At 37.4% G+C, this 27,634-nt stretch overlaps 2 protein-coding genes across 2 annotated transcripts; both read right to left on the bottom strand.

Moving 5' to 3' along the window:
- Window positions 1-1,971: 1,971 nt before the first annotated feature.
- Window positions 1,972-15,423, bottom strand: LOC120535547 (extracellular calcium-sensing receptor-like). The gene is made up of 7 exons (XM_039763504.1): window positions 15,266-15,423; window positions 14,452-14,746; window positions 13,094-13,906; window positions 12,498-12,722; window positions 11,726-11,849; window positions 6,078-6,972; window positions 1,972-2,065 (listed from the first exon to the last, which is right to left on the bottom strand). Exons 2-7 carry the CDS (start codon window positions 14,710-14,712, stop codon window positions 1,972-1,974), a joined length of 2,412 nt encoding a protein of 803 aa, XP_039619438.1. The 5' UTR covers window positions 14,713-14,746; window positions 15,266-15,423.
- Window positions 15,424-19,776: 4,353 nt separating this feature from the next.
- LOC120518419 (extracellular calcium-sensing receptor-like) lies at window positions 19,777-25,986 on the bottom strand. The gene is made up of 7 exons (XM_039741204.1): window positions 25,784-25,986; window positions 25,365-25,659; window positions 24,203-24,705; window positions 23,908-24,163; window positions 23,134-23,361; window positions 22,587-22,710; window positions 19,777-20,681 (listed from the first exon to the last, which is right to left on the bottom strand). The coding sequence occupies exons 1-7, from the start codon at window positions 25,981-25,983 to the stop codon at window positions 19,777-19,779; spliced, it is 2,511 nt and encodes an 836-aa protein (XP_039597138.1). The 5' UTR covers window positions 25,984-25,986.
- Between the last annotated feature and the right edge of the window lie 1,648 nt (window positions 25,987-27,634).

Genomic DNA, 27,634 nt, shown 5'->3' with positions numbered 1-27,634 from the left:
GTTTTACAATGTTGCCAGTCCCTAAATGACCAGTCAGTCAAAAGGTTGAATAAAAAAGGGCAAGATAAACATCAAAACGCTAAATTAAAACACACACTTGGGAGAATGCATAATGAAAGAATAAACAACTCAAGCTGGAGTCCCCATTTTATTTCCTATACCCCCTTATCTGCCAAACAACAGATCATCATCATGTGGATGGGGTCGGAGCAAGCACCAGTTGAAAGGAGAGGACAAAAATCGTTTGCCTCAGCCTAAAACATGGGGCATTATTTTATCTAGAACTATACCACTAAGCTAATTGAGGCAATTCAATAGTTCCTAGTCATATATGGATAATAAAAATGTATACATATTATAAAAAAAATTATAAGGTATTGTGGTATAGTGGGTCCACAGTGTTCTCAGTAAGGGCCTATTTTAAATAAATAATCACCGCTCTCGCGTCGGCTTAGCGAGGGAGCGTTGGGCCATAGCAAGCCGCGGGACAATCCGTGGTGTGGGTGGTTCTCACCGAGTGCACAGGTGAGGAACTGCCCACATCCGTGATTGCTCCCGTGGCATTATAAAAGAAGCGCGAGAAGGAATGAAAAACAAAAAAAAGATCACAGAAAGAACGAGAAAAAGAACGAGAGAGAAAAAAAGGTCGGAGGTGACAGGAAGCGAGAGAGCAGGTCGGTGCAGCAGGAAACGGGCAAACGAGCGCTCGTAAGCAGCTGAGAAGACAGCCTGGGTGTTAGGCCGACACCCAGGGCGTAGTAGTTGTTGTCACTCCTGCTGAACAAGCATTTAGCGGGAGTGACCAAAGAAGGAGACGGATGACTCCTCTTGGGGCCGCGGATGGCAGCGGGCAGGGCCGGATTTTCCTATAGGTTAACTAGGCTTCAGCCTAGGGCCTCAAGATCAAGAGGGGCCTACATTCAAATTGTTAGCAAAATTTAAATTACACTATTCCAAAAACAGTGAACACTAAAACACTGAACCGAAAATAAAGAGAAATTCTACGCATATAACAAACATAAAAATGTATTGGTTAAGATCAACGCATTCGGCTCATTGGGTCTGTTTGTTTGTATATACTAGATTGCACCAAAGTATAGTTCATACGTTCACTGATTGCTATGGCAAATATTGACATGCCTTATGCTACTAAGCTCTGGTTTGTTCTTGCATAAATAAAGTGCAGATTGGTGTAGATTGGAACAGAGAAACGAACAGACCAATTGATATCCTGACGTTCGGTTATATTCGTGTTACTTCGATAATATGAAACACGTGTTAATGTTATTAGAAAAGATTCTTATTTTAGGATTGCGTACACGATCATTTGATTCTCGCTTTTTGAATTCAGTAGGTTCAATACTTTAGTGAAGTGTTTATAGACTATTGAAAAAATTTTTGTTACAATATCTTCGTTTTGCGGAATTCTAGGTAAGTTCTTAACATATGTTTTAATTTGTATATTTTAAAATGTACATTATGTGCTTTATTTTATATTTTCATGATTATATATATATATATATAATTCATTATTCATAATTGCTATTTTTTTCAATGAAACAAAATAACAGGATTAAATCATTTATTCCTATATTAGATGCACTAGAATCAAATTTAGGAAGAAGAGCTTCTGTTTATGATGATGTAGTGAAAATATTTTCCTTTCTTGCCGATCTTACATTTTCAAAGGTAGAACTTCAAAGAGGTGTTGAGCTGTTAATGCAAGAATACCCAGAAGATGTCAACCAAAATCTTACTGAAGAACTATTTCATTTCCACACATACGTGAGACAAACGCATAAGCCTTCAAAAAATTCCACATTGTTGCATACAGACTTGTATCAAATAATATTCAAAGAAAATATTCGTGGCCTTCCCCAATGTGGAATCAATCTTACGGCTGTTTCTCAGTTTAATAGTCACTAATTGTACTGGAGAAAGGTCATTTTCAAGACTTAAAAATATCAAAAATCAATTAAGAAGCACAATGACCCAGACGAGGTTGTCTTCATTGAGTATTTTGTGCATCGAAAATGAGACCTTCAGAAAAATAGATTTTGATGAACTTATAGAAGAATTCTGTGTGAAAAAGTTTAGAAAGAAATTCTTCTAATCTACTATTTCATTTTAAATGTATACTTGGATTGAATCAGTTCTTAAATAAAATAACTATTAACATAAAATTTAATATGATATACAATTTGATATTTTCTTTTTTGTGATCTGGATTTTGTTTGAATAAAGTTCCATTTTTGGTTTAGTTTAAGACTTAAAATTCATAATAATTCATACCTAAACTTTAAATGCAAATTATTATGAAATAAATTTATCTGAATTGAATTTGGTTTAATCTTCAATGTATTGAATATATTTAATTTAATTGGATAGAAAATATGATAATTTTTATTGTATATTTTATTTTCGTAGTCAAAGATTTTCATTATTTGAATTTTGTTTCTTTGTAAATGTTGTGTGTTATGTTTGATTAGTTATTGTTACAAGTACTATATATGGTGCTGAGAATAAATGTCCAAATAAGTGTTCTCAGCTTTTTTTTATTTATTATCCGTGCCACATTTTTTATAAAGGTTAGTTCCAATAACAACATGTTTCATTTAACATATTGATATATATCACAGTAATGATGTATTTTATTATCTCTCATGTAATTTACAAACTTAAAAATGGGAGGTGAAAGGGCCTCATAAGTGGAATAGCCTAGGGCCACTTTTCATCTAAATCCGGCCCTGGCAGCGGGAGTCATGGATTTGGGATGTGGTGTCCTTCATGTGAGAGCCTTGGCTGTGTGAGGAATTCCCAAGTCGTGGTCTGGAGGGAGCGGAACCGAAGCCAGGGATCGGGACGCCGCCAGATCGGTAGTGGAGAGAAGGACAGCTGCAGGTAGAGGGGCTCCCCTGTTGCGAAGCCTGAACAGGGAGAATCAGGGGAGTCACCAGTTAAGAGAAGCACCAAGCTTGTTGTTTTTAAAGACTGCTTCCTTGTTTTAGGAAGATTTTTCTATTTATTGTTTTTACCTCCATGTTTTTCTTTTACGGATTATTTATTTATTGAAGAACTTTGAAGCACTGCACTTTATTTGTTTGAACACTGTGTTGACTGTTTTATTAAAAGCACTTCTGCACTTTTTGTACCATCCCCTTGCTCAGTTGTTATTGCCTACACTGACTAGCTCATCAGTGACATTACCGACGGTGTTGGGTTCAAAGACTTCCAAATAGCAATGGGAGTGTGGAGCCAGGACCCACATCGTCACAGGTATGTGATTTCTTACTTTATTTTTAATCTTCAGTAGCTATTCAGTTTCCACTCCTAAATTGTATGTCTATTGTTAATGTCTTGTGGGCACACTTGTTCTCTATCATAAATTATACACTTACTCAACCTATATTTCTTCACTTTTAGTTGAATTTAATTAATTTCTTAGTGCCTCCCTCTTTATAGCATCATCTCTTGGCCTGCTTTGAGAAGTATGGAACCAGATTACTCAATTATCAACACATGGAAATGGTAACTGAGTAGTGGGTTTGAGCCAGATTACCCTTCTCTCTTTCACTCGCTTGCAGCACATCATATGGTAGGCTATACACTTTATTCTTAGGGAGACAAAGTCTGGTGCAATTTTTCTTTTTCAAATTTTGTGTGTGTACATCTGTTTTGAATTTTGATTTATATATTTTTTTTTGTTGGTGATCAAATTTTTATTGATAACAAGAAAAAGAAATACAGCCAAAGAAAACCAATAAAAATAACTTAAGCTATATAAGAACAAACACAACAACAGAAGTAAGTCTGCTATTTAAACAAAAAACACAAAAAAAGGAAAAAAGTAAACGAGTGAACTGGCACATGCACCACTCACGAGCATAGACAAAGTAAACAAAAAAAAAAACTGATGGAAAGCTGTACACAGGAAAAACAGCATCATGGAGCAACATCCAACCAGCTGTTTACTAAAGGAATAACGTGATGGCAGTTGCGGATAGTAGACCCAGAAGAGTTGTTGCTTCAAGACGCAGAAAATTTAAGAAGGACAAGATTGCAAAAGGAAGACTTCCAGACAGTCAGAGAGACAGCGGCAGGAGATTTCCAGCCAAAGGCTAAAAGCAATTTAGCTGCAATGGTTGCAGTCATTAACAGCCTCTGCTGGGAGAAAGAAAAAGAGCGTGACGGAAGAGAAGAAAGGTCTAGGAGGAGAAGATCTTGAGTGGCCAAAGGAATGGGAAAAGAAAAAATTGTAGAGAAGGATTCAGCCACATAGCGCCAAAGAGCCACAGCCAGAGGGCACTCTGAAAATGTGAAGGAAAGTGCCAGGGGCTTTAAGAAGACAGAGGTGACATAGGTGATCTAATAAACCTGATCTATTTATTAATCAAGGTCAGAATCAATTAATGAATTAGTAAAACTCCAGCATTACCTGTCTTGTTAGTAGTAATCACTGAAAGAATGAAAGCTGATCCTATGCTAAGCATACAGTATGTTTAATATTAGACTGTACAGCAACTAAAGATAGCCTGTGATGCACTTGTTCAGCTCCACCAATCTCCACTGTCTTTCTCTGGCTAAAGCTGCCAATGTTAAATAAGTTACCAAAAAAGTTGTGTTTTGCTCTATTGTGCTTTTGGCTTCAATAGGGAAAACAGCTGGCCAAGGACCATCTCTATCATTAAGGCAGCTTAGTTCAAATGTGCTTACTGTGAAAAAGTTGCAGAGCTTTAAGGTGAAAAATGAAAATCATGTAGATAAACATTTGAAATTTATATTTAGGCAGTGCACTGTCATGCATGCACATCTGTGGATCACTCTCTGGGTTCATCTGAGGTATGTACTGCCACCTTGGGTTGAGATGGTGAGCTGGAACTAACCTTCTCTTTTGTTCCCTCTTCAGGACAGAGAAGACGCCTATTGAGGGCAACTGACTTCACCCTTTCCAGTCCCCCACCTGATTATCCCGCAGCTGCTGGAAAGAGATGTCCATTTTTGTACTGTACACACCACAGGATGTAGTTCTTTTCCAGGTCTAATCAAGCCTGATGGCTTTTTATTTGAATAAGACTTTCTTCTATTGCTGCCCATTTTGGTTACTTGAGGTTTTGTTTCTAAATAGAATTAAACTGGGACAACCGGGTTGGCGCCCCAACAGTTTTCCGTGGTACCGTGCAGTTCCTTACTCAACCACAGCACTAGTCAGAAAAAGTTTGATTATACAGAAGCACAAACAGCAGATACATAACTCATGGGGCATCTGGGTAATGTGACTTTCGTAAGGTTGTGGTTGTTGAGACAGTGTTTCATTTCACCTTTAACTTTAAAGAAATCTATAAAAAACAATAAATGTATATTTCTTTGTGAATCCAATAGTTACATGATGTCTTTAGAAATATGGTAAAATTCAGAGCAACCACTTTACTCAATAGCACAGCCACTCCCATCTTCACCATTCTCATGACATCTACCAAAGTCAGAAAGGAAAAGATAGTGTACACTCTGATTAATTTTTTTTCTTGTTTCTATAATACAATAAAATTGAGTTATTAATGAGAATTGAAGGCAAAGTTCCTCTAAACTTACTTGGCATCACAGCCATTGCCACGGTGTCCTGAAGACTAGCCTTGTTTCTGTTTTAACTTTGTGCTTCTATTTTCTGGAAACAGTCATATTGGGAATTTCTGTACTGGCACACTGCATGTAGAAATGCTAACAACCACAACAAGTTCAATTAAACAATTTCAGCCAAGAATTGGTTCCTGCTTAATAAACTGAACTGAATGAAACCAGGAAAGACAATGCTACTGAGTGTGGGAAACAAAGTCTGAGGATGCACAGCAAACATATATGAATTTATGACTTGAGCAAATATATACACTTTAATCCAGTATATAAAAATGATAACTTTTCTTCTTCACATGTTATATATTTTTTTCAAGGTCAGCTTCTTATATATTTGATAGAAATATTCAGTGTTCAGAATACAGATACAATCACAGTCTTAATGTGTAAATAGTACTAAATAATTTGAGAGTGCGATATAAAAGCAGAACATGTGACACATTCATGGCCTTTTACCCATTAGATACTTTTTAGTATTTTTTTCTGGTTTCACAAGTATGATAAAACATTTTGGAGCAAAAATACAAAACAGCAAACCAAAGCTAGAAGCTAAAATTGCAAATATTTCCACAGCCACTGTGTATTTTCCTGGTGAACTGATATAAGCAGGAATAAATGTGATCCAGACAGCACAGAAAATCAACATGCTAAATGTAATATATTTTGCTTCATTGAAATTATCTGGTAGTTTACGGCCTAGAAAAGCCAAAATGAAGCACAAAGTAGAAAGAAATCCAATGTACCCTAAAACAGCATAAAATGCAAGGGCAGATCCTATGTCACATTCTAATATTATCTTTTCTTTATAATATGCTGTGTTACTGTTGGGAAATGGAGGTGACAACAATAGCCACAGAGTGCATATGAGCACCTGTATTAATGTGAAAATACAAATGCATAGTCGTTGTTGATTTGGTCCAAACCATTTCATAACATTATTTCCTGGCAGTGTAGCTTTAAACGCCATTATCACAACTATTGTTTTTCCAAGAACACAAGAAATGCACAAGACAAATACAATCCCGAAAGCTGTGTGCCGCAACATACAGGACCAGTCAGATGGACGACCAATAAAAGTTAGGGAACAAAGAAAGCTTAATATTAAAGAAAATAGAAGAAGGAAACTTAATTCAGAATTATTTGCTTTGACAATAGGTGTGTTTCTGTAACAATAAAAAATGAATGTTATGACTATAGTCACACCAGCTCCCAGCAAAGACAAGACCATCAAAAATGCACCCATAATTTCTTCATATGAAAGAAATTCTTTGTCCTTTAAAATGCAGTGATCTCTTTGCTGGTTTGGCCAATATTCTGCAGGGCATTTTACACAGTCAATTGAATCTGCAAATAAAGAGAAGAAGAAAGTAATTTGGACGTGAGCATCAGTAGGCTTTGAGCTCTAGGAACCAAGCTACCTGAACTATTCTGTAACATTTCAGTAATTATTTACCGCTCTGATGCTGATCTTTCTGAACATAAAATAAGTCATTACGATACCAATTGACAAGAAGAATTAATAATTAATTTCAGAATTACGTTATTTGAAGCTTCTCAACATCAGTCCTGGGGACCCCCTGTGGCTGCAGGTCCAGAATTTGGCAAAAACACTGCTCTAGAGTGCCTCTTTCTTTTGCATGATTTGGCTCCAGAACTAATCAGCACATCGTCATCGTATAACAAACTTAAGTTTTGAGTGTGATATTTTTCCATCCAGCCATTTTAGCTCTAAACTGTCTTCAACTAACTGTGACATATAAACACACAGACAGACACACATCCATCATCAAGATTGCTTTCTGTATCAGGGGACCCTAAAACATTGAGATCCATCGAAAACCGGAGATTGAAATTTTTGACGAATCTAAAACTTATGCTCCTCCCCCATGGACAATAGTTTATGGTGGGGGACAGTGCAATTCAATTGTGGTTTGTCAGTTTATATTTTTCTATGACTAATATAGCATTCAGAAATAGTATTTACCATAAAAAAATAACTTTGAAATCCATTTATCCATCTCTCATCTCATTGCATTACAGGGCTTTAGAGAACATTGGATATAAAGCAAAAACAACAACAACAACATTTATTTATATAGCACATTTTCAATCAAAAAATATAGCTCAAAGTGCTTTACATAATGAAGAGTAGAAAAATAAAAGACACAGTAAGAAAATAAAATAAGTCAACATTAATTAACATAGATTAAGAGTAAGGTCCGATGGTCAGGGAGGAGAGAAAAAACAAAAAAAAAAACGCCCACTCCCCACTGGGCAAAATCCACCAAAGAGTAGACACCAGTCTATTATAGCACACTCAGTCATTCAAGACCAGGGCAGAGTTACTAATTAATTTAACCCACATGTTTTAGGGATGTTGTAGTATTCTAACCAGAGTAACCAAAGAAAAAAACTCACCGACATGTGATGAATGGACAGACTCCACAAAAATGAGGTCAACTGTAAAAATAAATTCTTACAGCGGCAAGGCTGCAACACAAAGGACTGTGTTCATTGGGTTTACCCCTGTGGACGAGAGGGTAGCCTCCCTCCACCTTCAGGTGGGGGGATGGGTCCTAACTGCTGTTTGTGTGTATGCACCGAACAGCAGTTTGGAGTACCCACCCTTTTTGGAGTCCCTGGAGGGGGTGCTAGCAGGCATACCTTCTGGGGACTCTCTCGTTTTTCTGGGAGACTTCAATGCTCACGTGGGCAATGACAGTGAGACCTGGAAGGGCGTGATTGGGAGGAATGGCTCCCCTGATCTGAACCCGAGCAGTGTTTTCTTATTGGACTTCTGTGCTCGTCACGGATTCTCCATGACAAACACCATGTTCAAGCATAGGGGTGTTCATATGTGCACTTGGCACCAGGACACCCTAGGCCTCAGTTCGATGATTAACTTTGTGGTCGTGTCGTCGGACTTGTGGCCACATGTCTTGGACACTCGGGTGAAGAGAGGGGCGGAGCTGTCAACTGATCACCACCTGGTGGTGAGTATGCTTCGATGGTGGGGGAGGATGCCAGTCAGGCCTGGTAGGCCCAAACATGTTTTGAGGGTCTGCTGGGAATGTCTGGCAGAGTTCCCTGTCAGAAGTAGCTTCAACTCCCACCACTGGCAAAACTTCGACCACGCCCCGAGGGAGTTGGGGGACATCGAGTCCGAACGGGCCATGTTCCGTGCCTCTATTGTTGAGGCGGCTGACCGGAGCTGTGGCCGTAAGGCGGTCGCTGCCTGTCGTGGTGGCAATCCCAAAACCCGTTGGTGGACACCAGTGGTGAGGGATGCTGTCAGGTTGAAGAAGGAGTCCTACCGGACCCTTTTGTCCTGTGGGACTCTGGAGGCAGCTGATAGGTACCGGCAGGCCAAGCGGAATGCGGCTTCGGTGGTTGGGGCATGGGAGGACTTTTGAGAGGCCATGGAGAATGACTTTCGAATGGCTTCGAGGAGATTCTGGTCTACCGTCTGACATCTCAGGAAAGGGGAAGCAGTGCAGTGTCAACACTGTATATGGTGTGGATGGTGCACTGTTAACCTCGACTCGGGACGTTGTGGGTCGGTGGGGGGAGTACTTCAAAGGCCTCCTCAGTCCAACTAATGCCTTCCAATGAGGAAGCAGAGCCTGGGGACTCAGAGTTGGGCTCTCCCATCTCTGGGACTGAAGTCACCGAGGTGGTTAAAAAACTCCTTTGTGGCAGGGCCCCGGGGGGGGATGAGGTATGCCCAGAGTTCCTCAAGGCTCTGGATGTTGTAGGGCTGTCTTGGCTGACACGTCTCTGCAACATCGCATGGACATCAGGGACAGTACCTCTGGATTGGCAGACCGGGGTTGTGGTCCCCCTCTATAAGAAAGGGGACCGGAGGGTGTTTTCCAACTACAGTGGGATCACACTCTTCAGCCTCCCTGGAAAGTCTATTCAGGGGTTCTGGAGAGGAGGGTCCATCGGATAATCGAACCTTGGATTCAGGAGAAACAGTGTGGTTTTCATCCTGGTCGCGGAACAGTGGACCAGCTCTACACCCTTATCAGGGTCCAGGAGGGTGCATGGGAGTTTGCCCAACCAGTCTACATGTGTTTTGTGGACTTGGGAAAGGCGTTTGACCGTGTCCCTCGGGGAATCCTGTGGGGGGTGGTCTGGGAGTATGGGGTACAGGACCCCCTGATAAGGGCTGTTTGGTCCCTGTACGACCGGTGTCAGAGCTTGGTCTGCATTGCCGGCAGTAAGTCGAACCCGTTTCCAGTGAGAGTTGGACTCCGCCAGGACCGCCCTTTGTCACCGATTCTGTTCATAACTTTTATGAACTGAATTTCTAGGCGCCTCTAGGGTGTTGAGGGGGTCCGGTTTGGTAGACTCAGGATTGGGTCACTGCTTTTTGCAGATGATGTTGTCCTGTTTGCTTCATCAGGCCGTGATCTTCAGCTCTCTCTGAATCGGTTCGCAGCTGAGTGTGAAGAGGCTGGGATGGGAATCAGCACCTCCAAATCCGAGACCATGGTCCTCAGCTGGAAAAGGGTGGAGTGCCCTCTCAGGGTTGGGAGAGAGATCCTGCCTCAAGTGGAGGAGTTCAAGTATCTCGGGGTCTTGTTCACGAGTGAGGGAAGAATGGAGCGTAAGATCGACAGGCGGATTGGTGCGGCGTCCGCAGTGATGTGGGCTCTGCATTGGTTTGTCATGGTGAAAAAGGTGCTGAGCCATAAGGCAAACCTCTCAATTTACCAGTCGATCTACGTTCCTACCCTCACCTATGGTCATGAGCTATGGGTAGTGACCAAAAGAACGAGTTCGCTAAAACAAGCGGCTGAAATGAGTTTCCTCCGCAGCGTGTCTGGGCTTTCCCTTAAAGACAGGGTGAGAAGTTCATCCAGGAGGGGCTCAAGAGGATTCAGATGAGATGGCTCGGGCATCTGATCAGGTTGCCTCCTGGATGCCTCCCTGGCGAGGTGATCCAGGCACGTCCCACCGGGAGGAGGCCCCGGGGAAGACCCAGGACATGCATGAGGGACTATGTCTCCCGGCTGGCCTGAGAACGCCTCGAGATTCCTCTGGAAGAGCTAGAAGAAGTGGCAGGGGAGAGGGAAGTCTGGGCATCTCTGGTCAAGCTGCTGCCCCTGCGACCCAACCTTCGATAAGTGGAAGATGATGGATCGATGGATGGATATACTGTATAAATTACAGAAAATGGAATGTTTATAATCTTATCTCTGTGTGACAGTAGAATAGCCCATACATTGAAGTTAGACAGCTAAAATGAAATATGACACTCAGACAGACATTAAGAGTATATAGTTTTTTGACAGTCTGCTGCACAGAACAATGCACACAAACCTTAAGAAATGTAGCCTACATATTTAAGCAGAATATAATAGGTTCCTTTTTTTTTCCTTTTATTTTTGCATGTACTATCAACTTCTTTCCCTAATTTTTTGTGTGAACTGTTTGCTTTGAATTTCACTAAATTATTTTATATCTATTTTATAGCTGCATTTGAACTGTTTTGAATCATTTGGAAACCTTCTTCAGACACAGCTTCACTGACAATAAGGAGTCATCATGACACCGTCAAAAGAAAACAAAATGACAGTAGAAAAACAGACCAAAATAAAAATGAAAATCTAAATAAGTGATTCTATTAAATTACCTGAGGTAAAAAAATGCCCCAAGTGCATAAAGCTAGACCCCCGAGAGAGCCAAAAAAGCCGCAGTAAAATTATAAAATCCTCAGAAACCTGACAGTTCTAAGTATAGAATTCATTCATTCATTTTCTTAATCCTAATAGGCAGCACTGAGTGCAAAGTAGGAACCAAACCTAGGTGGAGTGAAAGTATAATACCTTCCTAGTAATATCCTAGATATGATTTACTGATTTCACTTATCAAAAAAAAAATGTTTTTATTGACACGCTAGTTTTGTCAGTATCAACATGTTTACATCCATGTTAATAACTTATTACTGAATCAATGTTTTTTTTCAGTTATACTTAAGGCCAAGTATTTTTTAGATTTTTTAGAAATATGCGTATTCCCGACGAGTCTGTCAAACATGTCATACCTGCATTGGCTTAATGACTGTGAGTGCTATCATCTCAGCTCTTACCATTTATGCTGCTGATTTCTCCTTCACCACATGGAATGCAGTCAAAGCAACACACAGGTCTCCCTTTTTGTATTGCCTTGCGGGTACCTGGAAGGCAACTCTCACTACAAAAGGATGTGGGAACCTTAGGAGGAAAATTCAAAGTAGAGACAAATTATAACACTAAACTGATGTCTTTTTGTTTTGTACCAGATTTCATTAGGACAGATTCGTTTGCACCTGAAATGGCAATTGCCAGTGAAAATCATGTCAAAATCATTAGCAGCAGAAATAATCAAGTACTGTATAATATAGAAGTGGATATACAATATAAATACATAAAAATATGCATAGGAAACTGCAGGATAGTGAAAGACTGCTGTATTGAATGGGGTTGTGACTCTGGTGGATTAATTTTTTCTGGTAAATTAACAGTTGGCTGATCTAACTTTAAGCAAGTAGTAAAATACCTATGGATCAAAGTTCCATTAAAATTGTTTACATCCTCAGAACGTGTAAGCAAAACCAATTCTGTCAGGATTGGGCACAAGGCAAGACCCAACCCAAAACAGATTGCCAATAGATCATAAGGGTTCACTCATACAGTATATACAACTACACTTACTCAAGCTGGGTCACTAAATTATATTAGGTTAGTTTGGAAAAAAGATGGATATGTATACATATATATACAATTAATGAATATTGTGCGTTCACAATGCAGCTTTTGACATCTTAATTTAAAAAAAAAACATGTAGAAAAAGTAAAGAATTGAAAAGTAGCTCAGATTACCTGGTCTTGGTTGTGAGTCCATATGATTTTTACATTATTCATTGTAAACTGAAGATTTTCTGGCAATGATGCATCATAATACCCAACTGTAACAAATTCTGCAATCCCGTCTCTCAGCTGCCAATTCACCAGTTCATATCTTGCTACTGGATCACCGTTATCATCGAAAGAGACTGTCTCCCCTGTTTTGCTTGTAAAATTTACTCTTTTCAAATAATGAAGTACCTATAAAATGAATGAGCAGTTTTATAAGTATAATGGGAATGTTAGGTAAGTTAATCATGCGTTCTTTTTAGAGTCACTAATTTCTAAAGTAAATGTGCCTTTCCTTTGATTGTAAAATATGCTTTAATTAAGACTTTTGCAATGTGATAGCATACAATAATCTCAAATGAATTTCTGAATGATAGATAGATAGATAGATAGATAGATAGATAGATAGATAGATAGATAGATAGATAGATAGAGTAAAGTATCTAACATTGATATCATGTCTAACATTTATTGTAAAACTGTCACTGTTCTATTATATCTATTATAACACTTTTCCCTTTTTTCTTTTTTACTTGTCCCATATTAAAAAGTAGATTATTTACCTGCCATGGCTGGGCTGTCATCTTATTTGTACACACATTAAAATCTGAAGGGTACTCATTTCTACAAGTAAAAAGGTGATGAAGTGAGTGAGCCACAGCATATATGGCTTTATAAATATTGTTGGCAAATCTCATTTCTGAGGTGTCTGTGTACTGGTTCTTGGTGACCCTCAAATCCTCATATCCCGTGCATTGCCTCATGTTTATAGGCATATCATGTGTTGCTAGGGTGCAGTTGAAAGCAGTCTCCCAAAATTCTTTTAAAACATTGTTTTCTGGAGCAACACTAGGATTTATATGGAACAAAAAGTCTTTTAAACCTGGAATCACAGCATTGACAACTGCAAATCCAAGGACAACTCCCAGTGCTTTAAAATTTCTTTCTGTTGCAAGGTTTCTAGAAGTTATCCAAGACTCACTTCCAATCCACGTCAAACCAGTTATGTTATGAAGAGCTATTTCTTGAAGTAATGCAATCATTTCACCTTGAGCCAGAAAGGCTACAATAACCTTTGCAGTTGATTTTTTTATAACTTTAATAACTTGGAGAATTTTCTCCTTTGGATCTGTCCTGAAAAAGCTCTCTGAATATTCAATACAAATTCCCTCCTGCTCTGCTGTTTGGATGAATGTAACCATTCCTGAATTGCCATAGTCATCATCACTTCTAATTGCTCCAATCCAAGTCCATCCAAAATGTTTTACTAGCTTTGCCAGAGCTCTACTTTGATAATAATCACTTGGTATTGTTCGGAAAAATGAAGGAAATTCATTTCTTTTGCTAAGGCAGGAACAAGTGGCAAGATGACTTACCTAGGGAAAAGGTTGTTATAACTGATTTACTGTAAAAGTGCTTAAAGAAAAAAATGATTACAACATATCAAACACTACATACTGTAAATATCCACCTGCTCATTTAATTCAGTCCTGCCAGTGGCAGAGCTAATTCATAGACGCACCCACACTCACTCATACTGGACCAATCTGTACTTGCCAAAAAAACAAATTTGTGTGTTTGGGATGTGAAAGGAAAACCAGAGCACCTGTTGGAAAAAAACACACAGACAAGGGGAAAACATACAGACTTTACACTGGGAACAGACTGGAAAAGATCCAAACCTGTTCCTCTGTACCCATTCCCAGTATGCCACTGTGTTTCACCCTAAATATATAAACAACTATAATTAATGAATATACTTTTAACTTATCTACTAGCATTCCTCTCCCCTAGTGAATACTGTTTAAAAAAAAGAAATAGAAATGAAGTTATATTGAGTAAAAATGCCATTCAGTGGAAGTAGTGTTCTGATTACATTCAGTAAATTCTTACATATTGTATATTTTAAAATGTTTCTTACCACTGGAATTCGAAAAGGTCCCACAGTTGTTGCCATTCCAATCATAGATGAAGAAGATGCTTGTCCTACCACAGAAAGCACAGTGGATGGTTTTGTGCAATGAAGGTTTGAAAATAATCCATCTCCCTCTCCATTTATCAAAGCCATTGTTGATCTTATAGTATGAGGTATATTAGCACAAAAATCAAAGATTTTATATCCCAGGGAGATGTTAGGAAGTAATTCAGTACTGTTGTTTATTTCTTCAATAGCAAATATCATCGTTTGCGATAACTGGAATTCTCGGAAATGTACACTGAGAATAAAAAGGATTTCTATTGAGAGGTTTGTGCACACAAACTTTTGTAATTTAAAAGTTCTCAAAGGCTTACTGAGCTTTTTGGCTTGGTGCTCTCAGTCTTACAAACTTCAAGTGGTCATCATATTTGAGAGAAGAAACATAATACTGTACATTATTTTTAAATAATTCAGTCAAGAGCTAAAAATTACATAGCCTATCCTTTTTCATTCATTGATTCATCCATTTTCTATAACTGCCTTATCCATTTCAAGTTTGCTAAACCAGTCATTACTGTGCAGCTTTTCTTTCGCTAAATTCGCTAAAATTAAAAATAAAAACTTTCACTATTTTAAAAATAACATTGTTGATCATAGTTACAAAATTGATTAATATATGATCCTATTACACAGTATTTTTTATTCTACATGGTGCACCCCACAGTGATCACAAAGTGAGATGCTACTGGCAAAACAACTCAGTATATTGGCATGAAAAAATGAATTTCATAATTACAACAGGAGTATTTTCACTTACCTTTTACACTTTGTTGGTTCTGGGAAAATTGTGAAATTGGGTCTTTTGCTAGTAAATGTTGTATAAAATGAAAAGAGACCACCAATTACAATGTCACCATCCTTGTAAAATACAGGTATATCTGGATAACCTTGCAGCTTACAAACTAAATCTTCTGCCTTTGTTAAAAGAGGAAGCAGCACTAATTTCAGAAGTAACATGACTAAATAAACCACCCTCTGTGATCTGCAGTCTAACTGCTGCCATTTATATTGTGTGCTAATTGTTGCTCAAATGGACCTGAATGAAATATTCAGAAATAAAGTTCAAAGGCTCAGTGAGCTTTCGGCTATTCTCCGGAGAGCTAATTGTAGAGCGCATTCACCCAAGGTTATATTTCATGTTAAATCTTATTAATGAGTTTTCTGTTATTATCTGTCATTAAACTTTGCAGGACAGTGTTGCGTTTGCCTCATAGGTCTGGTGACTTGTGTTTAATTCCCACATAAACAGTGTCCTCCTGTCTCTGTGTGGGTTTTCCTCTACCCATTCTAAGGACATTAATGATGAGTGAACTAGTTCTTGAAAATGCCATATCAGTTCAAGGTGGGAAACAGATATGGACAGTGTGCCAGTTCGTTGCAGGTCACACTCATGTACACACCTTCACACTTATTAGTTCTCTTATGATGCAGATGTACATTTTCCAACTCTCTTAACTCACATCTTTGGAATGTCGGTGGTGAATTACAGCACCAGGAAGAAACATTCTGACATTGGAGGGTGGGGACATGCAAACTGTACATAGACTGTCTAAGACCTGTAATTCACCATTACAAACCATTTCACAGGTATGCTGTTATTACAATAAAGTCAATATTTAATAATAAATACATGCTGGTGTTTCTCTACTTGTCCTTTCTACTATGTGAATTAAATTTATGAATCAATCCATTTTTGTTATAATCAGTTGTGTCCTAGTTAAGAGTACTGAGAAGAAATAAAAAAACATATTACATAATTTTAGTGATGATTTTGCTTGTTTGATATAGTTCTATAAGAAAGTATTGGCCCCTTGTAGGCAGAATGGTGGCTCTGAGGCTAGGGATCTGCACTGGCAATCAGAAGGTTGGCGGTTTGAATCCCATAAATGCCAAAAGGGACTCTTCTCTGTTGGGCCCTTGAGCAAAGCCCTTAACCTGTAATTGCTGAGTGCTTTGAATAGTGAGAAAAGCGCTATATAAATGCAAAGAATGTATTACATTATACGAAGTTATACCTGTATTTTCATCACACTTTAATTTAATATTGTTTTTTATCAGTATGCTGCTGCTGTAGTATGTGAATTCCCCTTGGGATTAATAAAGTATCTATCTATCTCCTTTCCTGATTGCTTCTATTAATTCCCATTTTTGAAAGTGAATGTTTCAAGGTCATCAACCAAACTTAATATTCTATAAAAGGCTCCTATATTTTTTAAATATTGTTATTTATTGTTTGAACAAACATATCCAACATTAAATAGCAATGTGTGAAATAGTGCAGTAATTGAACCTTTTACTGGTTAAACCACCTTTAACTACAATGACTGCAACCAAATGTTTCCTATAATTCAATATCCATGTTTTACATTTCTCTGGAGTAGTTTTAGCCGACTCTTCTACAGTGCATCCAGAAAGTATTCACAGCGCATCACTTTTTCCACATTTTGTTATGCTACAGCCTTATTCCAAAATGGATTAAATTCATTTTTTTCCTCAGAATTCTACACACAACACCCCATAATGACAACGTGAAAAAGTTTACTTGAGGTTTTTGCAAATTTATTAAAAATATAAAAATTGAGAAATCACATGTACATAAGTATTCACAGTCTTTGCCATGAAGCTCAAAATTGTGCTCAGGTGCATCCTATTTCCCCTGATCATCCTTGAGATGTTTCTGCAGCTTAATTGGAGTACACCTGTGGTAAATTCAGTTGATTGGACATGATTTGGAAAGGCACACACCTGTCTATGTAAGGTCCCACAGTTGACAGTTCATGTCAGAGCACAAACCAAGCATGAAGTCAAAGGAATTGTCTGTAGACCTCCGAGACAGGATTTTCTCGAGGCACAAATCTGGGGAAGGTTACAGAAAAATTTCTGCTGCTTTGAAGGTCCCAATGAGCACAGTGGCCTCCTTCATCCGTAAGTGGAAGAAGTTTGAAACCACCAGGACTCTTCCTAGAGCTGGCCGGCCATCTAAACTGAGCGATCAGGGAAGAAGGGCCTTAGTCAGGAAGGTGACCAAGAACCCGATGGTCACTCTGTCAGAGCTCCAGAGGTCCTCTGTGGAGAGAGGAGAACCTTCCAGAAGTACAACCATCTCTGCAGCAATCCACCAATCAGGCCTGTATGGTACAGTGGCCAGACGGAAGCCACTCCTTAGTAAAAGGCACATGGCAGCCCGCTTGGAGTTTGCCAAAAGGCACCTGAAGGACTCTCAGACCATGAGAAACAAAATTTTCTGGTCTGATGAGACAAAGATTGAACTCTTTAGTGTGACTGCCAGGCGTCACGTTTGGAGGAAACCAGGCACCGCTCATCACCAGGCCAATACCATCCCTACAGCGGCAGAAACTGGGAGACTAGTCAGGATAAAGGGAAAGATGACTGCAGCAATGTACAGAGACATCCTGGATGAAAACCTGCTCCAGAGCGCTCTTGACCTCAGACTGGGGCGACGGTTCATCTTTCAGCAGAACAACGACCTTAAGCACACAGCCAAGATATCAAAGAGGTGGCTTCAGGACAACTCTGTGAATCTCATTGAGTGACCCAGCTAGAGCCCAGACTTGAATCCGATTGAACATCTCTGGAGAGATCTTAAAATGGCTGTGCACTGACGCTTCCCATCCAACCTGATGGAGTTTGAGAGGTGCTGCAAAGTGGAATGGGCAAAACTGGCCAAGGATAGGTGTGCCAAGCTTGTGGCATCATATTCAAAAAGACTTGAGGCTGTAATTGCTGCCAAAGGTGCATCAACAAAGTATTGAGCAAAGGCTGTGAATACTTATGTACATGTGATTTCTCAGTTTTTTTATTTTTAATAAATTAGCAAAAACCTCAAGTAAACTTTTTTCATGTTGTCATTATGGGGTGTTGTGTGTAGAATTCTGAGGAAAAAATGAATTTAATCCATTTTGAAATAAGGCTGTAATATAACAAAATGTGGAAAAAGTGATGTGCTGTGAATACTTTCCGGATGCACTGTATGTAGAACTGGTTTATTTTGGAATCACTGGGAAGTGTTTCAGCGTGAACTTCTACTTTTAAGTCCTGACACAGCATCTCTAGCATTCTGATGTGGACTTTTGTTGTTTTGCAATAGTGTCTTGATGCTTGGCCCCATTACACTTCAGCTTATGGACAGATGATCAGAAATTCAAACTACATTTCTGAAACTGAGCTGAATTCATAGTTTCACCAAATATGGGAAGTCATCAAGTCCTTAGGCAGTAAAATATCCCCAAATCATTATACTACTGTCACCACCACCACATTTGACTGCTGGTATGACATTCTCACTGTGGAATTCTTTACTCAAGACATATTGGGTTTCATGTCATCCAATAATTTCCACTTTTGTTCGAAACGTCTTGTAAAAGGTTAGTGAATCATTGAGATACTTCCTGGTAAATAAAAATGGGCCTTTATGCTCTTCTTTTTTAGAAGTTTGTTTCTATCTTGCTACTCATCACTCAGCCTGAATTTCCCCAGTGTGTTTTTGGTTGTAGAGCTAAAAGAAGTCTATTTATGATATTATACTCTTTTTGATTAACATTTTTTCTAGCATTCTTCTTTTGATTGAAGCATTAAGTACTTTTTCATATTTATGTCAGCAGCATGAGATAGATGGTAAGGGCCAAAATACCTGAAGTTTATATTGAGCAGCCTATCTGTGTTAAGGACATTTACTCTTTCATACATTTCTAGGTGGTATTGGTTAATTCACTTCATTACATAAATTAGATATGTAAAAAAGTGGTGTTTACTCAAGTGCTTTTTTATTCTCCGATTGAAGACAATAACAGGAAATTCTGAAGGTAACAACTATTTTTACATATTCTTATTTGTTCTTAATATTGTACCCCCAAAATACTGAGCCAGAACTCACATTCCAAACTATGTTGGCACATAATGGAGCTATCAGCAGTAGTAAATCCCCAAAGGAAACCATTCTTTCCCAATTTGATTACCCATTGTTAATTTTCCTTCCTGTAAGCCAGTCCCTGTTTGTTATCACAATTATTGAACCCCTTTATCTGGCCTTTACTATATATTGCCAATAATGTGAATGATTTATGATGCCCAACTATTAAAGACACTATTATTATTAATAAATTTGCTGTATTTAAATCATTTCAGACAGATTCCATTTTTAATAGTAATGTGGAAAAAGTTAAAATATGGCCAAAGCAAAACAGAACATCCACTATGCCCACAGTATATTTTACGGCACAAATAGTTTTTCATATTTGACAACATTTATTATGAAGGGAATTTACCCATTAAATGCTTTTTAGTGTTTCTATCTGGCTTTATCAATATAATATAACATTTTGGAGCAAAAATACATAAAAGCAAACCAAAACTAGAAGCTAAAATTGCAAAGATTTCAACAGCTACTGTGTATTTCCCTGGTGAACTAATGTAAGCTGGAATGAAAGTGATCCACACAGCACAGAATATCAGCATACTGAAAGTAATGTATTTAGCTTCATTAAAGTTATCTGGTAACTTGCGACCTAAAAAAGCCAGAATAAAACACACAATGGAAAGAAATCCTATATACCCTAAAACAGTGTAAAATGCAGCTGTTGATCCTAAGTCACATTCTAAAATAATTCTGTCTTTGTAATATTTGGTATTTTTATTTGGAAATGGTGAAAATAGTATCAACCAAACAGTACATATTAACACTTGTATTAATGTAAATATAGACACACATAACCTCTGCTGAGCGGGGCCAAACCACTTCATAATATTGCTGCCTGGAATGGTAGCTCTAAATGCAACCAGCACAACAATTGTCTTCCCCAGAACACATGAGATACACAAAACAAAGCTTATCCCAAATGCAGTATGGCGCAAAATGCATGACCAGTTAGAGGGCTCACCGATGAAAATCAAAGAGCAAAGAAAACTGAGAAGTAATGAAAAGAGAAGAAGAAAACTGAGTTCAGAATTATTGGCTTTAACAATCGGAGTATTTCTGTAGTTGAAGAAAATCAGAGCTGTGGCTGCTGTTAAACAAGCACCTGACAATGAAAAAATCGCCATCAGAATTCCCATGATTTCACCATATGATAGAAATTCAATATCCTTTAAAATACATTGTGTTCTCTCGGAATTTGACCAGTAGTCCAGCGGGCATTTGATGCATTCCGTAGTATCTGCAAAAAACAAAATATTGAATTATAAAACCATACAGCACATACTATATCCAGGATATTATGTTATTAAAAATTCTGTAATTTCTAGGAGCCTTTCATTACTCATGATCTGAGGAGTACCCTCAAAGAAGACAAAATGTAGTGTTCTGCATTTACTTCTGAATGTGCATGTACACAGTAGGTGCATATACAGTTTAGATTAAGTTATTATAATAATTATTCAAGATCAGTCCTATCTGTCTCATGCAGCAGTAGTGTAGTAAATAATCTTCTTCTTTTGGCTGCTCCCATTATTAGGGTTATTTAATATTAAACAAATATACTTTTATTTGTAATCAGAAAACAAAAAGTATTTCTTATAGATGAGCATAAGTTATATCATAATTATATCAGAATTTTAAATAAATACAATATTTTAACATTGTAAATATAACAAAATTGTTATTATCACTGTGGTACAGGGTTCAAATCAGTGACCAAACTCTGCCTGCATGTAGTTTTTAATTTTTTTCTTGTGTCTGATTGGGTGTTCTTCAGGGTGATTTGCTTTTCTTACCATTTCTGAAGTATATACTTGTTAGTTTATCAAATTGTTTTCTTGAATGAATTTATTGACTTAAAGGTTTCATTACAATACATATATTACAGATCTTTAGGGTATACAATTGTACATCTTATTTAAGTTAAATGATCCACTTCCCAAATTACCTACAAACTCTAAATTAACCTATTTTTAATACACGGGTCTTTGAGAGTGTGCCTCACACAATCCGTCAGTCTGCCTAGCACTGATTCACACTTCATATCCAATACTGCCAGAATAGACTCCGTTCCTTAAAACCATAAACAGGGTAAGGAAGTTAATAAAAAGGAATAAATAGATCGACCTAAATAGATAAAATAGAATAAAAATACATGTTTTTCAGATTTATTTAATACATTTGATTATAGTAATGTAAGTTTTTAATAGTTAACTTTTCAACTGAATAAATGTAAAATATACAGAATTTTTTCCAACTCAACTTATTTAAAACATCTGTGTAGCACATTGGTTAGTATTGCTGTCACATTTTAGAAACTCAATTTTATCTCAACCAATCTTTCTTTGAATAGTTGTTTCCTGTATTCCTAATGGAAGAGTTGGCTTAATCAGTGACTCTACATGTTGGGTGGGAACTGTACCCTGCAGTGGGCTATTACCTTTATGCCAAATTTTCCTTGAAGGTCTAATTTTTCATTATTCTAATGGTATATTAAAGTTAGAATCAATTGATTTTTTAATTGTTCAGAAATGGATGTACTATGATAACAAGTCCAACTACTACAACCATTGTGTAATAATATATTTATTTATATGATATTTAAATTTGTAGATAACAACTTTAGAAAATTGTTAAGATATGTCATTATTTATGAAATTTCCAGAAATCTTGTATTTATTTAAAAAGTCGTCTAAACCCTTTGAACAAACACTATTATAGGTTAAAAAAAGGAAGAAGTGGGAAAGACTATACAGCATGTAAATAATGTTTTTGGAGGTCTTGTCTATTCAAATAGTTGAAGTTTAAGTAGATAATTATTTACTTGTTTAATTACTGCTTTCCTCCAGGAGTCTACTATATAAATAAAAGTGAAATACTTCATATATTGTATGAATAGTGCAATATGGGAAAAGGTAAAACTGATAAAGAATTTCACTGATGTATTTCTATGTTCCACTGATTTTCAAAATGTCCATTGTAGTGAAATTTATTAGTTTTTAATACTGAAGTTTTACAGTTTGCCAAATTAACCTACCAAAACATTGTTTCTTATACTACTGTATACATACAATTTATAATTGTCTATTCCATGGCAATTTAATTATTGTCTTTTGACAAATAAACTGGAGGATTTTTAACATACCTATAATATTGCTGATTTCCCCTTCAGCACACGGTATACAGTCAAAGCAACAAATAGGCTTTCCTTTTCTGATGCCTTTACGAGTTCCAGGAGAACAGTTCTCACTGCACACAGATTTAGGAACCTGCAATATACATTATACTTTCATAAAACATGTGCATATATCTGTGTTACTTAAACACATCTTACTCATGATCATTATGTTGACATCTTAAAGAAATGAATATATGTTACCATTCAGAATCAGTTAATAATGAGTGTGAATTATTTTTTAACCAAATTTATCACCTAGTTTTACTTTGTAAAGTGCTCTGTGATGGTTCTCACTGTGAAAGTTGCAATATAATAAGTGTAATTTAAAACTGAGCTTGAAAACACGAAAGCTATTTTATTTTATTTACTTGTTCTTATTACATTTTTCCTATAGAAGGCTAAGAAAATGTAATGACTTGCTGTGTGAATTATTTGTCTTGATAGTTAAAAGAAAATACCACAGATTTTGCTATTAAACAAAATCCATTAACTAAAAAATCATTTAATTTCTTACTGCAGTCATTTCAGCTGTCCATACAATTTTGACATTATTCATTGAAAATTGTTTTCCTTCTGGTAATGATGCATCATATTGGCCAACAGTAACAAATTCTATTTTTCCCTCTTTATTATGTTGCCAGTTCACCAATTCATACCTAGCAACTGGATCTCCATTTTCATCAAAATAAACATTTTCTCCGTTTTTTGTTGTAAAATTGACCATTTTAATGTTATGAAGTACCTAAGAAGAAAGAAAAGCTGGCATTACAACCAATATACTTTCCGTTTTTATAATATTCAGCAATATATTTGTTTAAATCTATGACATTTTAAAGTTCTGTGTTATTTGTAATTTCCTTTAAAATTTTACTATTTCTACTTTATGACCAAGGCATTTGGAAAATGCAATCATCCATCCATCTATATCCTAACTACAGGGGCACGGGGATCTGCTGGAGCCAATCCCAGCCAACACAGGGCAGGAAACAAACCCCGAGCAGGACATACACACACACATCAAGCACAATTTAGGACTGCCAATGTACCTAACCTGCATGTCTTTGGACCCGGAGGAAACCCATGCAGTCACAGGGAGAACAAGCAAACTCCACGCAGGGAGGACCCAGGAAGCGAACCCAGTTCTCCTAACTGTGAGCCAGCAGTGCTACCGCTGCACCACCGTGCTACCCCGAAAATACAATCAGAAAATTTTTAACTGTTTGACAAGTTTATTTTAGAAGATTAGTTTTCATTTACAATATAAGTAATAAAAAAGGGTGACTCTTACCTCCCATGGCTCAATCTTTGTCATATTTTTGCAAACTTCTTTATCTTTGCAGGAAAGTAAATTATGCAGTGAATGGGCTACCGCATATATCGCTTTATAGACATTGTTAGATATTCTTAATTCTGATACATCTGTGTAAGAATTAGTCACGTCCCTTAAGCTCTCATAACCCGTGCAAGCATTGGAAACATTTTTCGTCTCTTGACTATAGAATGTGCAATTAAAAACAGTTTCCCAAAACTCCTTGGCAAAAGTGCTTGTTGGATCCTCCAATGGCTGGAGTCGTAGCAGAAACTCCTTCAAACCTGGGATCATTGCATTCATAATTGCAAATCCAACTGACCCTCCCAAAATCTTATATCCACCTTCAGTAGCAAGGTTTTTAGCAGTAATCCAGGATTCACTGCCTACCCACTGGTAACCAGTAATGTTTTGTTGCACCATCTCCTGCAGCAAAATCACCATCTCTCCTTGAGGTAGAAAAGCTACAATAACCTTAGCAGTAGACATTCTGATGACATCTATAACTTTAAGAACTTTTTCTCTGGGGTCATTTCTAGTAAATGCTTCTAGATATTCAACGCAAATGCCCTCCTTCTGAGCCACCTGCAGAAACGTGCTAATTCCACTGTTACCATAGTCATCATCACTTCGGATTGTGCCAACCCATGTCCATCCAAAATACTTCACAAGCTGGACCAGAGCTCTGCTCTGATAGTAATCACTTGGGACGGTTCTGAAGAATGAAGGAAATTCATGCCTGTTGCTAAGGCATGCACAAGAAGCAAGATGGCTTATCTAGGTAAAAATAATATAATTGCACAACATAAATTAAAGTCAGAAAAAGTAGAAAGATATATATATGTATTATATTTAGAGACACATTATATATATACAATATGCATATAAAATGTATACAAATCATAAATCAGTGTTAAAACATAATTATTTTCATGTTTTAGATATTTAGATTATACAGCTCTCCACAGTCAACTTAGAGTTAATGTAACATTTTTTTCAGTGTTACTTATTTTTAATAAAATACTACATTAATAAAACTAATATTAAATTCAAAAAATATTATATTTGGCTTGCTCTCTCTCTCAAGGGTGGGGATCGATCTGTTCTTAAGACTATTTTTCTTTTTGAAAAAACTTGATTGCTTTGTATGGAGTGCAATAAAATTAATAAAAATAAATAAATAAATTCAAAAAATATAATGTAGACTGTGAAATCCTGCAACTTTAATGAATAAGTGATGCTTGGAAATTACAAACCAAACTAGTCATTAGTGTAAATTATGTATATTATTGAAAAAGTTTTACTTCTTATTAGTATGTTTTTTATCTAGACCAGAATAGTCCAGGATTACAGCTAAGTCAGGTAGTCTGCTTCTAAATCGAAAGTGCGTTTGCAATACTTTAAATGCGACTGAAGAAAATAAGAGTGTTTATTACCACTGGGATACGGAAAGGACCAACAGTTGTTGAAATTGCAATTGTTGGAGATGATGATGTCTGCCCTATAATGGTGTAGACAGTGGATGGTTGGGTACAGGACTTTTCACTAAGTAGCCCATCTTCAGCCCCATTCATTAATGCCATTGTTGCTTTAATTGACAAATGTATATTTGAGCAGACATCATAGATCTTGTAACCCAGAGAAACACCAGGAATTATTTCTTTGTCATTATTTATTTCTTCTATGGCAAAAATCATTGTTTGTGCAAACTGAATTTCTCTCAGGATAATGCTAATAAGAAAAAAAGAAGGTCACAATTAATTACAGAATGTTTAAATTGTAAACAGTACGGTTGAAAAATAAATATTTCATTAAATAATATTTATAAAGAAAGATGCTACAAAAATGCTCTTACCTTTTGCATTTCAGTGCTTCTGGCATAATTCTGAAAGTTGGTTTGACTCCAGTAGTGCTGCTGTGGATAGTAAATATGCCCCCAATTATAATATCTCCATTTTTTTCAAGTAAAGGTTTATCTGGCCTTCCTAATAGCCTACAGATGGGCTCTTCTGCCCATGTCAAGTGAATGAGCAGGGTGGTCAGCATGAGCAGCATTTCAACAAGCCACTTTCTTCTACAGCTAAATTAATATACTGTTCCAGGGTTTATATAAATCTCACCTCATCCTGTCTTTTTAATTAATATACAGTGGGGATTTTATAAAGTGAACTCTCCTATAGTTATAAAAACAGAATCAATAGACTTGTCTCTAGAGAAAATCAAACAGAACAATAACGTGTTATTCCTATAATGCTTACATTTAGGGGCAAAAAGTGACATCATTTTGAAATTATAAATCAAGACTATCTTGGCATGCTTGTATTTTGTATAATGCCAAAGAATATTATTGTTACAATAATAAGTGATGGACGCAGAGCATAAAAGCCATACAGACCACAACTCAAATATAACATCATGTAATAGTTTGATTTTCCATGCATGTGCTGCTTGTTTTCATGTGCTGACTACTGTTTTATATTCACCAGTGAAGGTGCTCTAATCCACTGCCAGCAACTCCCTTACAGTTTTCAGAGGACTAAAGCAACTATACATTACAATAACAATGGAAGGGCTAATAAAATAAATAGATAAAACAATGGTTGAACTTGCAAATGAAGTGTGGCAACTGTCACAACCCAGCAGGCCTATACTGGGAATCACATATAGATTTTGCATCCTCCCATCTTTTTCTCCATTTTCTAGCTCTCCTAGCAGCAGTAAATGCAAGGGGCCCAAATCCATCATTGGTCACAGTGACACACAAACCTGCAATCACATCATACTGGACCAATTAATAGTTACCTATTAACCTGGCATTAAAATCTTTGGAATGTAGGAGGAATTCTGAATAACCCGTAGAAAAGCAAATGTGGGGAGAATTTGCAAAATTCACATAGACAGTGGTTAAACTGAAATTCAAATTCAGGACCCTGGACCTGTGAGGCAGTAGCTGTGCCAATGTGTCATTACCATATTAACTTAAATCATACAGTAAGTCTAAATAAATGTAGGTAAATATTTGGATTTATTATAAAAAAGACCTGAGAGAGAGCAAGGCCAACGGAGTAAAACTGTGTTGTATCTTTAAATGTCCCTTTATGCACCTTCTACCAGCTCAAAGGGTAAACTCAGAGATATACTGGTAGATGAGCCTATGGTGTCCTTGATAATCAACTATCTGTCAGGAAGGCCTCAGTTTGTGAGACTCAAGGCCTATGTCTCTGATGTGGATGTGAGTGACACTGGAGCACCACAAGGAACAGTCCATCCATCCATCTTCCAACCCACTGAATCCGAACACAGAGGTCTGCTGGAGCCAATCCCAGCCAACACAGGGCACAAGGCAGGAACCAGTCCTGGGCAGGGTGCCAACCCACTGCAGGACACACACAAACCAAGCACACACTAGAGCCAATTTAGAATCGCCAATCCACCTAACCTGCATGTCTTTGTACTGTGGGAGGAAACCCACACAGACACGGGGAAAACATGCAAACTCCACGCTGGGAGGACCCGGTAAGTGAACCCGGGTCTCCTATCTACGAGGCAGCAGCGCTACCACTGCGCCACCGCTCCGCCCGGAACAGTCCTGTCCCCTTTTTTTCTTTACTCTGTACACCTCAGACTATAAATATAACACTAGTTCATGTCACTTGAAGACATTCTCAGATGATTCTGCACTTCTGGGGTGTATTGATAAGGGGCA

The sequence above is a fragment of the Polypterus senegalus genome, chromosome 1, assembly GCF_016835505.1.
Source record: "Polypterus senegalus isolate Bchr_013 chromosome 1, ASM1683550v1, whole genome shotgun sequence".
Lineage (NCBI taxonomy): Eukaryota > Metazoa > Chordata > Cladistia > Polypteriformes > Polypteridae > Polypterus > Polypterus senegalus.
This window is presented reverse-complemented; position numbering and strand designations above follow the sequence as displayed.